The sequence below is a fragment of the Girardinichthys multiradiatus genome, chromosome 9 (genome assembly GCF_021462225.1).
Source record: "Girardinichthys multiradiatus isolate DD_20200921_A chromosome 9, DD_fGirMul_XY1, whole genome shotgun sequence".
Taxonomy (NCBI): domain Eukaryota; kingdom Metazoa; phylum Chordata; class Actinopteri; order Cyprinodontiformes; family Goodeidae; genus Girardinichthys; species Girardinichthys multiradiatus.
In genome coordinates, this window is record NC_061802.1 from 29,716,188 (window position 1) to 29,729,920 (window position 13,733).

Here is a 13,733-nt window from a genome sequence, read left to right on the forward strand (position 1 = left end):
AGAGATATTACATTAGCCCCCTAGAGCAAATCTGCCCTGACACAGTAAAGACAACCAGACACGCCAGTTGGTTTTGCTTAAACTGTCAGAAAAGCCGTTTACTTGGGTAGAATATTTCAGTCCCTTTTCCATGTCTGCTTCACTAAAAACGGGATAAAAAATGAAAAGAAAGAAATTACCTTCCACACGTTTTTTTTTCTGCATGAGCAACATGTGATACTGTACCGTTTAGTCTTGATCCCGCCCATGTTAAGGGACTGAGTCATCGGTACCGGATGGCTCCACCTTCTTACTGCTTCCTGGGAGGGTTCGGTCCGGAGGAAGATTTAAGCGGAAAGGAAAATTAACTTCACATCGACTAAGTTTTCAACAGACAGGGCGGCGGTTTATTTTAGCAACAACAGTGAGTAGCTTTCTCATTCATTCTTACACAAAATTAAGCAGTTTATTTGAAAAAAAAAAAACGTTGTCCTCTTTCTGCTCGGGGTTACTTTCAGGTGGCTTCGTTAAAAAAGAAAAAGAAGGGGGCGTAAAACTCGACTGTTACTTTGTTTTGCGCAACACTTAGACCGCTTTACATGAAATTGAATGCCTCTGGTAGTATTATAGGTACAGTTAGTGAATTTAAAGTCGTTTTATATTTTAAGGGGAAGTTGTTAGAAGTCGCATCCGGATTACTGTATCCTGCTGTCAGGACGTTTACTTGCGGATTTTCTAAATTTACTTTTTTTTTATTCGCTTGTTTATTCGGGCTAATTTTTCTGGTTATTGTTGATGGTATCGGGTTTGCACCTGTGCTGCGAACAATGGACCCATTGACAGGCGCTGGATGGCTGCTGTACTTTGAAGGTGACCCTGGTCTGTCTGTCACTGTCAAAGTGAAGGTGATGAGGAGGATGAACACGTTTTCACAGTTCGGGTTGTGATGAAGGTGCTTTCAGGCTGCTATGGAGGAAGTTTTCTTCTGTTAGTTTGACAGATATTTCTGTTATCTGATCATCTGATGTTCCAAACCTAGGTAGGCAGTAAACTAGTTTTGTGTGGTAGTCTTAAAAAAATGACTGCAAATAAAACATTGTTTTTAATTGAAGCTTTGAAAAAAAAAACATCACAGTCAACACAACAATTGTATGTATTTTTTTTTTCTCAGAAGTCCTTAACAAATGCATGAATTTTTGTAAAGTCACAGAAATAGAGATACAAAGTGTGCCTACAAATGTTTTACCAAGCCGGACTTTCGACACTGACGTTTGATTTCATAATTTTGCAGAAACCACTAACTGCAGTTGTCCAAGATGAGCTCAATTATATATAGATAGATAGATGGATGGATAGATGTTAACCTGTGGATACTTTTGAGTTTCTGCTTTTGAACTGTAGGAATTTAATGGTTATTTTAAGTCTTTGTTTCTGGATGTGACCTATAGGTCAGTAGTACATGTTTTTTTTGGCACATCACAGCAGCTGGCTTAGTAAAAGTGATTCCAACTAAGTCACCACAGAATGCCACACTAAATTGTTTTCTCTACCTGTATAACTCCTGCTTATGGCCACAAAAGCTTGCAATAATGCTATTTTTACTTCATTGTTTGTACAGTACAGCCAACTTAAAAAAACAATACAGAGATCTTTATTATAGTGGCATTTCTATTTGAATCTGATTGGAAACACCATACTGTCAGTTAGTTTTTATTTCTTCTTCTTTTTCATATTTTCATGTACATTTAAACTAAGCTACTGTGACAGTGTTACACCCTGATCTGAAACTGTTCAGGGCATCATTGGTTGCTGAAAGCGGTGTTTCATTTTTATGTTATTGGTTAATAAAATCCAACTCCCAAATTAATTTAAAAACTAATCTGTAACCTACCTCAGTGTGTCCTCTAGTAATTTGGTCTTGGAGGACAGATTGTACCGATTGTGCTTTTTTTAAAGTATGTGCCTGAACAAAGCGCCAGGTAAATTAGTTTTGGCTCATAAGAGCTTCCATACACGGTCCTCTTTGTTCCTATTTGACTGTCGGAAGAAGGGGGGGCCGCCCCGCAAATAAAACTACCAGGGGAACCTTGTTGTTCCTCTGTGTTCTCCCCCTCCCTGCTCCTCGTGCACGGCGCAACCTTGCGTCAAGACTTAAATAGGCGTGTTCCTCCATCATAAGTTGGAAACAATATAGTTCCTCTCCCGCTACGGTAAATTAGTAACGCTTGAACACGTACAGACATTTAATAATTTACTTCATGACATCTTAAGGGGCGGGCGGTCCTGTTGGCTCACTTAGATTAGGCATAACATACTGTGTGCACTGTTATAAAAAAAAAAAAAATTTATGGAAAAAAAAATACGAACAAGGCGTGGCATTTGCTCTCCAGCTGGCTATCATTAATGTCTTTTTGTTTTTGTGTGATTGTCCACTGAGTTAGATTATGGCCGTCTAACGGACTGTTGACAATGCAAACATAATCTGTAGCTAATGATGGTGAAGATAACATGGTCTGAAGGTTGGCCGGCCCATATCTCAGCTCTGTGGGTTAATGAACACACAGTGCCAGTGCTGTTACTATTGTCTTCTCTGTGTCACTTTGTCATATCACTTCATAAGCCTCCAATGTCAACATCCTGTCTGAAGGGTTTGCATATTATTCAGAGAGCAGATGGCAAAGCCAGAAACAACATGAAAGGAAATGCTGACGATTTAAATGTTTTATAATATTTTTGGACGGTGCTTGTGGTTTTACTTGCAGTGGTACTTTCCTTAGTTGATCAGTCTTTTCCTGTTAGGCAGTGCACTTCTCTGTGGGTATTCTCTTCTGGTTTTTGCTGTCAAGTGTGACGAGTAAAAGCCTCAAGGGGTCGTTGTCAAACAGTTTCTGGTTGGTGATTTTAGTTTAGTTTGCACAGAAAGATACCTCTATTTTATAATCCTGCTTTGACATGTCTTCGATGTGTTCTCCAGCATGTTTGAACTAGCTGCTGACTGGTGCCTTCATAATAACAGCCCTTGGTTAATATTTGTTCTTCACCTAAGGCCCAGCGTTAGTTGGTTAGCTAACTTATGGCCTTGGATAGCTTTTGGTCATCACTTTCTAAGTGATGACCAAAAGCTTGAATCATCTGACTCATTTCATTCAGGCAAATACTTGAAGTTCCTAGTTTTTTTTATTTTGATTTTTTTACTTTAGACCAGCCGAATCAATGAGGATGAATATTTGTTAAACTGCAGTTAAATATTGTTGGGTTAATGAATTAAAAGCTCACAGCTCCTTTGGGAACGCTTTAGACGCGAGTTTGTGTTGTTGAGTCACCGTCATCTGTCTTTAAATGGCTAAATGTTATTCATGTTAATCAAAAAGTCAGATGAAGGAAGAACTGTTAAGTTGCAAATAACTGTCTAATGGGCAGCAGTTTATTTGGTTTAAAGTCTGGGGTTAGATCTTTTGTTTAAATGGTACAAATAGTCTAAATGAACTAATCGTACTGTAGTTTGTTGGTGCTGCACCTGCTTGAGAGTAAACTGAAGGTGTATTGTGTGGTGCCATAAACTACATAAATAAGCAGTTTATAAATTGTTTATTTTAAGGTAGAAACAACAGTTGTGTTTATAATTGGGAGTAGTACTTTAATGTTGTTTTTAGAATGTAATGCTCAAGGAAAATACAGCTAGCAACGGGGAAAAGGCATCACACTCAGTCCCGTAGGTGGCGATAATGAGTTGATTCATCAACAGTTTTAATCCTTTCTGATCAGGATTTCTTTGCAGTTTTTTTTTTTTTTTTTTTTTGTCTTAAGTTGTGGGGTCGAAGTTGGTCTAATCTTTCCACACAGCATCATGTCAGACCAAAAATCCTTAGAACAAAAATCCCTTTTCCCATCATTTGGCTCATGATGACACCAGCAGCTTTTAGTAAGTTCTGATCACAATGGATTCCTTCTCCCGGCTGCTAGAGGTTGACTATAAGGGGGGAGCTAAAAACGCACCATGGATTGGAACAGATGACATTCTAGTGTTTGAGCAGATGAAGGAAACAACATTTCAAGAGGTTGGCTTTGTTTACAGTATAGAGACAGGATGTGTAACCTGACGCTCATGTTGTTTTGACCTTTTAATGATGTTCTAATTTAAATTCCTGCTGGTCTGCCTATCCATATGGAAGTTATTACAGCTCGCAAGGGGTGAATTCCTCCTAGGTGTCTGTTGGTTCATTCATTTTTGAAAAATTAGATCAAAGTTCAGATAGTAAAAACTTGTTGGAAACTATGATGTATGAAAATGTATGACAAGAGTAAGTCTCTTATCTGGATCTCACTAAATTGAAGGATCAATGTCACAAAATCGCTGTTTATTTCCACAGCAGTGTGTAAGCATTCATGTTCTTTCTGCAGCGTTGTGGTTGAGACGATCGTGATATACGTGGAGGGTTTGATTCCACTTATGTTAAAGTCTTGCATAACCCTGACCTGTCTACCAGGTTGGTTTTTACACCAGTTTGCTCTTTAAATGTGAGGCTCAGTTATTTATTGTCACCCATCAAACACTTGGAGATCTGAGTGTTCACTTTCTCACCTAGCATGTAGTCAGACTGAAATCTGGTGCAAACACTTTCCCCTGCATCTTTTGACTGCCAGGTTTGCATGAACCTGGGCACACATGAGGAGCAGCTGAAATCGTCTGTGGAAAGTTACAGAAATCTGAGTCCTTGCTGAGACTAGGAGAGCAAAAGGAAGGAGAGGGAGAGAAGAAAATGAGGTTAGTGTTGATCGGTAGGCCTTGTCTGACTACTTGAAGTTTGGGATGATGCTCCCCAACCTCCCACCACTCACACACCCAGATCCCAGCACAATGCAGAGACCCTGGATGCTGGCATGTCGGTCCCCCAACAAGTTCAGCAGCCTTCCTCAGCTTGGAGGAGGAGGGCTAATGACTGTGGTGGAGTTTGGTGATTAACCGTTTGTTTTAATAGTTTAATAGCGTTTTTGAATAGTGTAACTTTTGAATGCGCTAACATCAGGGTTTACTACTTATTTAAACTACCATAACTCCCTCAACCATTCTCTATTTTCACCTCACACATCCTAATGGACTCTAGATGGGAGGCGGTGTTCATCTCATAGGTCAAGCTGACCGTCTTGTGTGAAATGCTTGAGTTGGCAACTACATGATACTATGTGTGTTTCTTAGGTGTGTTTCAGTATTTAGAAATGAAGGTTTTAAAGTGCACTGGAGTTCTTCTACACCCACCCCCTTCTCTAGTGTGGAAGTCATCAGGTCAAACCTGCTTTATTGGAAACCATAACACCACCACTGTATTTACAAGACACACTCGCGTGTATGACGTTTGCAGACATCTGAATGGTGCTCCAAAGCCTATGTCTCATGTAAAATACAGTCTTTGGAGATTAGATTAATGCTGTTTAGGTTTGTTTACATTACTGCCTCAGCCTACATGACCTGAATTAGATAAAACTAAGTTGACTTTAAAACCTGGCACATGGATGACTTGGAGTTTTTATCGAGTCAAATTACTTTATTTCAGTGAGGTGATTTTACAATGTTGATTGTAATCAGGATTTGCAGAAATGTGCTTTTCATTATTGCACAGCAAATTTGAGATAGAGCTGTGAAGCATCACATGTTTTAGGGGTAAAATCGAAGGTTATAGCTAATAATCCTGAACTGGAAGTAGAGAGCAAAATTAAGCTTTTATGTGAAAAGTGGGTGTTGGTAAGGGTTATTACTGACAATGTTGACTACTAATAATCCCATAATCCCTGCTTGGAGTTTGGTGGTGCACATTTGAAATGTCAGACGATTTCATAAATCTTAGGACATTTCAGTAAGTCATGGAGAAAAGATCTTCAGCAACTCTGTGTTGACCTGATCTTATGCAGTCTAGACTTCTCCAGCCTTAGGAATTTAGGATAAACCACACTAGCTGTACCAATCAATTGGTCTCTATTTTTATTTTTTCAATTAGAAATGGATTCCATGTGCCATCAAGGTTCTACTATTTATAAGACAATGGTGCAGAGAAAACTGCTCCAGCGTCTCTGGGAATGGGGGCTCTGAAGTGTGATCTCTCTGAACCATTTCTTAGAAGAAGTACTGAGAGCATCTATACCAGAGGGTGTCCATCTTAAAGGACTCCTTTCAATTTGAAAGTGCAGTGACTCTGCTCGGGGATCCTTTCAAATAGCTGAGGTCCCCTCGCTGCCCATTAGAGACCAGGCAGCATTTAAAGAAAGTTCAGTTAGAGTGGTTGGTTTCATAATTTCATTCTTTCTCTCTTCCCACCGATAATGGCCATAGGTAAAGGTTGGGACATACTGTAGATCGACTGGTAAATGAAATTAATGCCTTTTGATTCTGCTCTATCTTAACCACAGTGGACTGTTACAGTGTCTGCAGCATTGCAGATGCTGCCCCGTCCATCCCGTTGGGAGGAATAACTACTAGTGCAGCCAAAACTCCCCTCCCAGTTTGAAAGTATCATCCAGATTGACAGGGACAATATCCACCGTTTCCCCTACCATTATCTAAGGGGGGCACCCAGCTCTGCCAACCAGACCTCTCGCCCCCTCAAGAGGATCACTGCATGTAGTAATACGTTTTCACAGTTAATGTCATTAATTTTATTAGACCATGTTGTGAGCGATTTCCATCCCTGCATCGTCGCTAATCTACTTTCTATGGCCAAACTTGACAAAAGCTGGATGACGCTGAGGCGCTCAGTTACGTGCAGGTGAACACACGCTCCTGACAGCGTACGGAGAACGCATAGAAAAACATGCCTTTAAAACCTGGAAAGCAGGCAAGGATATCTGCGGTTTTTAAAAGCACCAAATTTCGTTTTGTTGGCAGAACTTGCTCTTCTGCGATTAGCAGCACGGCTAACTCTCCTACTCCTGGTACATATGGCAAAGGTACAAGTACACAAAATAGCCCAAGAGTTTCATGCCCTGCCCCTGACATGCAGCTAAGGTCCAGTCACCGCAGAATAAAAGGTTTTGACCTGGCTTGGCTGTCGGAGATGAAATAATCCCGCTGAGATTGAGCTTGGTCCATGCATGATGGATAGATAAAGGTTGAAAGATGGAAAGAGACAGAAACAGATGAATGATGGAGAGACAGTTAAAGAAGATAAAGAAAAGAGACGGATGATATATAAATACAAAGAACAAAATTCTAAGGGAAACACTGATATCATACTGTTCTTAAACAAAAATCAACTTAATCTGAAAGTTTTCCATACAATTTCATCAGTTCTCTTATTTGAAATATAAGGTTTTTAATCTGTAGCATGCATTTTCACTCTGCAGGTCATAATTAAAACAAATAAAGACCGTCAATAGATGTCCCTGTTTTTTGTATTTCCACTCAGTCAGTAAGCAATTGATTCAAATGAAGATGATCCCAAAGAATTTCCAAATAGTTTTGGCAACTGTTGATAATGTTCCTGCCTGGGTTTACTGGGTGTTTCGTTGGCATTTGAGTTAGTGGTTTCCTTTCCAAGACCTAAATGTTCTTATGCAAGTCCTGCAGAAGAATTGTAATTATTATCTTGAGCCATGCCTACTTTAGCTGAAATTATTTTTGTCTGAGTTAGCTTTTCCATTCAGCCCTGAGCAAACTCCAGCATTATCAGATGCTGCTTCATGTGTTCTCATTTCCTCCTCTTCTATTGCTTAGAGTACAAACTGATCATAGTACATTTTGACCCAGAGCTTGATTTGTTTTTTTGGTTTTTTTGCCTACCTCTACTCCAATACTACTAGCTGACACTATGTGTGTCAAATCATGGGCATGGTGGTGCAAATGTTTTGTTTTGGGGCATCTGCTCAACGTGGGCCACTTGGGTCCTAACAATGTCCCTCACCAGAGAGACAGAAATTGAGGCTAGTTTTGCTTTATGGGTGTTTGCTGGGTAGCGGGCCAGGAAAGGCACAACAATAGCCCCCTTCATGATAACAGAGTCTCTTCTGATTTCTTGCCTGCTCCATGTGAATAATATAATCGGCCCACCCGGTGGAAGGAAGGGGGGGGTGAAACTTGCCTGGCAACTCCAGAGTTGTGTGTTTCAGGGAGTACAGGGTGTGACCAGTTGTCCTTCACGTAGGCCTGGACCCAGAGAGTGATCAAAAAGGGACACATCTGCTGCTTGATAATGTAGCATCTTTTAAGATTTCACTTTGAAATGTTTGGTAAAGTGGGTTTATATAGGGACCGCCTGTCCCCATAACCTTGGTTGTATTTCTTACAGACTTCCAGGACGCTCGCACATAGCGCTCACACTTCCTCTTTCCCTCCAGCTCTGCCTCCTTCCCTCCCTCTCCTTCTGAAGGCTGGTTATTCATCCACCATGTGAGTCGGGGAGGGTGTGGACTTGTGAAAGACTGCTGGTACCAGTCACACTCTGTCAGCTTACTTTCTCACACTCCTACCCCATCTCAGTCCTGCCTTTCTCTTCCCTCTCTGCTGCTTTGTCTTTTTTTTTTTTTTTTTGCTGCTGCTGCTGCCTGCCTTCCTGCACCTCAAGTCAGCTGATAGGCTTTGCCAAACTGTGAAAAGAGAAAGACGCTACTGCTTTGATGATTTAAGGGCATGAAACAAGTCTGTTCTTGAAAAGGTAAGTATCTCAATGTTTTATTTGAAGGTAAAATAACGTGGGTGTCTTCTTCTGTTCACGGTCTCGTCTTTTTGGTTAATGTCTATGAAATCAAATGCATTCTTGGCTTTTTCCACAGTTTTTTTTTTTCTTTTTTTCCTAATTCTTTACTCTTTGTTCATCATTAACTTCTTACTCGTGAGCTCCCTTTTTCCATCCCTATGATTCATTGACACGGCTTTCTGATGGGGAAAAGTTACCACTCCTTTCCGTTTGGTCTCTCCTTCATGGCTGCAAACCAACCGTTTGCTGTTAAACTTTGTTTTTAATGAATGGGCGGTGGTGTTGGGAAGTTTAGAGTTTAGGTTCGGTGCTCATGGCAGCTGTAACTCATTTCTCCCGAGAGAGTTAGGACAGAGGGCATTTTTCTAAGGTGCTTAAGTGCTCACGTGTCCACAGTTTAATTGCATCACTGTGTCATGGGAATACCGAACGATTTTCTGAGCCCCCCACCCCACACACACACAGTCATGAGAAAATCCTTGTCCTTCTGTCGAGTTATCTCAACCTTTGCTGATGTAGCGGGACAGCTAAAAGTGGTGGCCCTGACTAGTTTACTGCATAACCCGGGTCAGAACCCTGAAGTTCTGTGCAATCCTTTTAATTAGTGGAGATTAGAGGCAGTGAGTTGCAGCTGGTTCTGGTGAAATGGTTGTTATTGTTTTACTGGTCTGGTGAGGAAGGGGTCTCCCTTTCTATGAATCTTTATCTTCATCTGGGTCTCACAATAGGGGAATTATCATTTTCTTCTACTGGTTGTTTGAGTCTTAATAGTCAGTTTTTTTAATTTGACTGAAAACTCACATTGTTTCTTATTTTCACATAAAACAAGGAACTTTTGATGTGTTTAAAAAAAAAAAAAAAACTCCCTTACTGTAGACTTGCTCAGTGATGAACAGTTCTCTTCAAATTATAGCCCATTTTGTTATAAATACCTTGATTTAACAAAGATGGACAAAAATTGACATCTATGTAGACATGACTATTGCAAATGTTCAGTTGCTGAAACTTGCCAGTAACCTTGTTGGCTTTAGCTTTTGGGTTTAAAACTGTCCTGAACCCGACATTGCCCCCTATCCATTTGCGATTGGCCTTGTAAGTGACCTTCTAGTTGCTCTGGATAGCGGTGGCTAAGGTAAAGTAAAATGACCTGACCAGATTCTGATTTAACTATAAAGCATTTTCTTTCCCAGAACAAGACACACTCAAGACATCTGACATGATACGTTTGCCTAAATGTGAGGCGCCTCACCAAATGCCTCAACAACCAATCATTTAGAACCTCAGCTTTTTATGTAAGGACTTTCTGAAATGCCATGTTTCTGGATTTTAAAAGGTCAACAGAAGGAAACTGATTGATTGCATGGCTGACAGATATTTGTCTGGTATGCTGCTCAGTGTCACTGGAATCTTTGCCAGAAGTAACCGGGGAGAAGTTGAGGGTTGGATAAAGTATTGTGGTATAAGTGGAAACGTTTAGAAGAAGCTACAAAGGGAATAAGAAAGAAAGATGTAACCATCCTGTTTTCCCTTTTTGCTTTCAGAGTAAAACACTGACTGATATTTGGAGAACTTTTCAGTAAGAATTGTAAAACTACCGGTGAACTTCCAACATTTAATTCTGTGAAACACACAGAACACATTTTCTGCATTACATTTGCCTTCCGAGTTTTTTTTCCTTCCTTGCCCTCCTTCTTTGCATGTGCTGTGGTATCTCGGCTCCTGCCTTTATTCCAGAGTCTGAAATTATTGGCCTTTAATGATATTTGCTTAAGGGCAGTGAAAACGCAGAGCATTGTAGATTGTACTTCAAACAATGGTTCTCTCGGAGCAAGCCGCACCCTGGAAATCTTCTACTTTGTTAATGCACTCTTCAGTTTACACTTGACTTAAGCCTTTTTATAAAAAGAAAATATCTAAGCTTGAAGCCCGTGGTATCATTCCTGAACAATTCCTTTCATTATATTTGAAGTTAATCAGTGTTTTCTCATCAAGAAGGGGCTCTTGTTAAAGAAGTATTGACACGGTGGAGTTTTGAGTTAAGTAAACTCTGATAAAATGGTTGCATAACTTTTTGCATTTTGTGTCCCAGTGAAATTTATTTGAGGAACACAGTTTGGATATTGTGTTTGACCCTCTGGATTTGACACTTGACTCCTGAAAACAATCGGTTTAGTGTGGGAAGTGGGTCGTGGCTCCGCCTCTCTCATATCAGGCCATATCTGATGAGGAGTTTCAGCCAAGGAAAAAGAAAATGCTCTAGATGAATAGAAATTTTTATTTATTTCCATAGAAATTAGGAAAAATGGTACTTAATGTTTCAGCAAGTGAGAGCAGAAGGAAGAGAAAGGATCAACTTTGAGCTAAGAAGTTAAAATGTCTCTTGCGATGGTAAAATTTCCACGGGTATTGGTGCTGTGTTCGGCACACAAAACTGACAATGAGCTGCTATCTTTATTTCACAGATAATAGGGTCTCAACAATTCACAACGGCAAATATGCTTCAGCAACTTCAGGAGATGGGCTCGCACGCCCTGGACATCTACAACTACCTCGTGGCAGGAATTGGTAGGTGACGTACCGATTAAAATACAGAGGGGTTTATTTTTCTTGTTCTGTTTTCCTCTTTTAAGAAAATGTCATCTTTCCCTCTAGATCCACGAATAAAGGAGTACCCGTTGATGCGGAGTCCTGTTCCCATGACTGCAATATTGTTGGTCTACCTGTTTTCCATAATGTACCTGGGACCCCGCATTATGGCCAACCGGAAACCCTTCCAGCTGAAGGAGCTCATGATAGTCTACAACTTCTTGCTGGTGGCTCTGTCAATTTACATTGTGTATGAGGTAAAATCCAGCACCCTTTTCCACAATGCAAAATTATTTGACTCATCAGTACGCATGGAAAGTAATTTTAGTCCACTCTTGATGCATTTTTAAAGATGTATGTTCCTTTGGTTGATCATCGCTCTTGATTTCTCTCCAGTTGAGTAACGAATTAAAATCTTTTTTTTTTCTCAGTTTATGATGTCTGGGTGGGTTACAACATATACATGGAGATGTGATGCAATTGATACCTCCGACAGTCCTCAAGCTCTACGAGTAAGTTCACCAAGCTCAACAAAGACTGGTTGTTTGCTATGATTGCTCCGATTTTAACTTTATGAAACTGGACCTGCTGTTAAAGTGATTTGTCCCATTTCTAGATGGTCAGGGTGGCATGGCTCTTCTGGTTTTCAAAAATAATTGAGCTGATGGACACAGTAAGTCCAGTTGTCATCACCTCCATTTAATTATCCATTGATCATCTTAGTTTGATGGTAAGTAATCACTGTTTTTGTTTTTTTTCTTAGGTCTTCTTTGTGTTGAGGAAAAAGCACAGCCAGATTACCTTCCTGCACATCTTTCACCACTCCTTTATGCCATGGACCTGGTGGTGGGGGGTATGCTACGCTCCTGGTGAGTACACATCAGGCTGATCTGAAAATAATTTCCAAAGAGACCAAAGCTACACAGGCAGGGTACAGTTTAGTTTTTTTTCACCCTGCATACCAGCCTGCTACACACATACAGAACAATAAGCTTGGCCTTGTTGGATGGCTCGTCTTATCTGCTTTAGAAGCAACAATTTCTCTGGAGTTGTAACGACTCTGAGAATGTTTAAGCTGGACTCTGTTGATTAGGAGGATTTTTTATTTATTTTCACATTTCTTGTAAGGTTGAAGGTTGTTTTGACTGAAGGAGTTGGTCTAATTACATTTGCTTTTTCTCTTAAGGTGGAATGGGATCTTTCCATGCTATGGTTAACTCCTCAGTCCACGTCATCATGTATTTCTACTATGGCCTTTCTGCTGCTGGACCACGTTTCCAGAAGTTTTTGTGGTGGAAGAAATATATGACTGCCATTCAGCTAGTAAGGAAACCCTACATTTAGTTCAGCATTTTTACTTACTACTGGCAGTCCTTTTCAGAATATGCTTTAAAGAGACATTTCTGTGTTTTATGGCTAATTGACCCCTTGTTTTTTCCCTCCAACAGATCCAGTTTGTCCTGGTCTCTCTCCATGCCACCCAGTATTACTTTATGGACAGCTGCGACTACCAGTTCCCCACCATCATTCACCTCATTTGGATGTATGGCACCTTCTTCTTCATTCTCTTCTCTAACTTCTGGGTCCAGGCCTACGTGAAGGGCAAGCGGCTCCCAAAACAGGACATCAAGCAACATAAGAATGGCGCCGTAGCGTACTCAAACGACAAGCATCACGAGAATGGAAAAGTTTGCGAAAACGCCAAATGCTACAAGAACGGCAGCAGTAATGGCATCCACCAACACTCAGCCACCGACGGTACCAGCAATGGCTCCACCCACTATGAGAATGGCTGCGCCCACAATGGCAAGATGAAGAAAGCTTAGAGACTTTGGAAGGAAGTACCACCTAGTCAGCTTGTTAAAACAACTATGGATTCCAAAGATAATTTGACTGTTTTACAGTTTTTTTTAGTTTATTGTGTAAAACATGGGAGAACAATGTGGTCAATGACTTCCACAGCTGGGGTTCCACACTTGGTTAGTTGGTTTGTTGGTTTTTTGTATTGTGAACCAGCTATTGGTACATGATGTATGAAGAGAAGATGTTTAAAATGTTATGTCTTCACTGATGTTGAAAGCAACCTCATAGTTCAGTATCATACAGGTGACCTTTTAGCCCATTTGGTGACCTATCTGACCCCTTCTGTGGACAGTAGACTGTACAGTTTGTATTGAAAAAAAACAAAACAAAACAGTTTGTAAATAGTTTTACAGAAAGAAAAAAAAACTAATTATATTGGTGTGCCTTCTAAATTTTGTTACCTTGTGTATTTAAAATTTAATTGCCAATAAATTCAGTCCTAAATTATCTTGCATTTTCTTATGGATGACTTGCTGGGTTTTTACTTGGTTGGGGTTTTGTGGTGTTCTGCATTGCAACAATGAACTATTTGCACAGTTTGCAAATGCCCTGTGTCTCAACAATCTTAAGTATGCAGATTAAGTAGGAGGTAAACAAGTGGCTCATTATGCTTTCCTCCCC

The 13,733-nt window shown here is 40.3% G+C and overlaps 1 protein-coding gene across 3 annotated transcripts; it reads left to right on the plus strand.

Annotated features, from left to right (window-relative positions):
- The first annotated feature begins 247 nt into the window (after positions 1–247).
- On the plus strand, positions 248–13,559 carry elovl1b (ELOVL fatty acid elongase 1b). Of its 3 annotated transcripts, none has more exons than XM_047374077.1 (8): positions 248–403; positions 11,126–11,228; positions 11,316–11,506; positions 11,681–11,761; positions 11,866–11,922; positions 12,013–12,118; positions 12,436–12,572; positions 12,698–13,559. In XM_047374077.1, the coding sequence occupies exons 2-8, from the start codon at positions 11,159–11,161 to the stop codon at positions 13,073–13,075; spliced, it is 1,020 nt and encodes a 339-aa protein (XP_047230033.1). In that variant the 5' UTR covers positions 248–403; positions 11,126–11,158; the 3' UTR covers positions 13,076–13,559. The 3 variants fall into 3 exon arrangements, with proteins under 3 accessions (XP_047230033.1, XP_047230035.1, XP_047230034.1); XM_047374079.1 differs by lacking the exon at positions 248–403 and adding an exon at positions 4,624–4,744; XM_047374078.1 differs by lacking the exon at positions 248–403 and adding an exon at positions 8,421–8,621.
- Positions 13,560–13,733: the final 174 nt, after the last annotated feature.

What these genes read in the sequence shown, in the direction of transcription:
- elovl1b (XM_047374077.1), top strand. Translation starts at nt 11,159, where the DNA reads ATGCTTCAGCAACTTCAGGAGATGGGCTCGCACGCCCTGGACATCTAC. An exon ending in ACAGTCCTCAAGCTCTACGA is followed by an intron (nt 11,762 to 11,865) that starts GTAAGTTCACCA and finishes TCCCATTTCTAG; the next exon opens with ATGGTCAGGGTGGCATGGCT. An exon ending in ATATGACTGCCATTCAGCTA is followed by an intron (nt 12,573 to 12,697) that starts GTAAGGAAACCC and finishes TCCCTCCAACAG; the next exon opens with ATCCAGTTTGTCCTGGTCTC.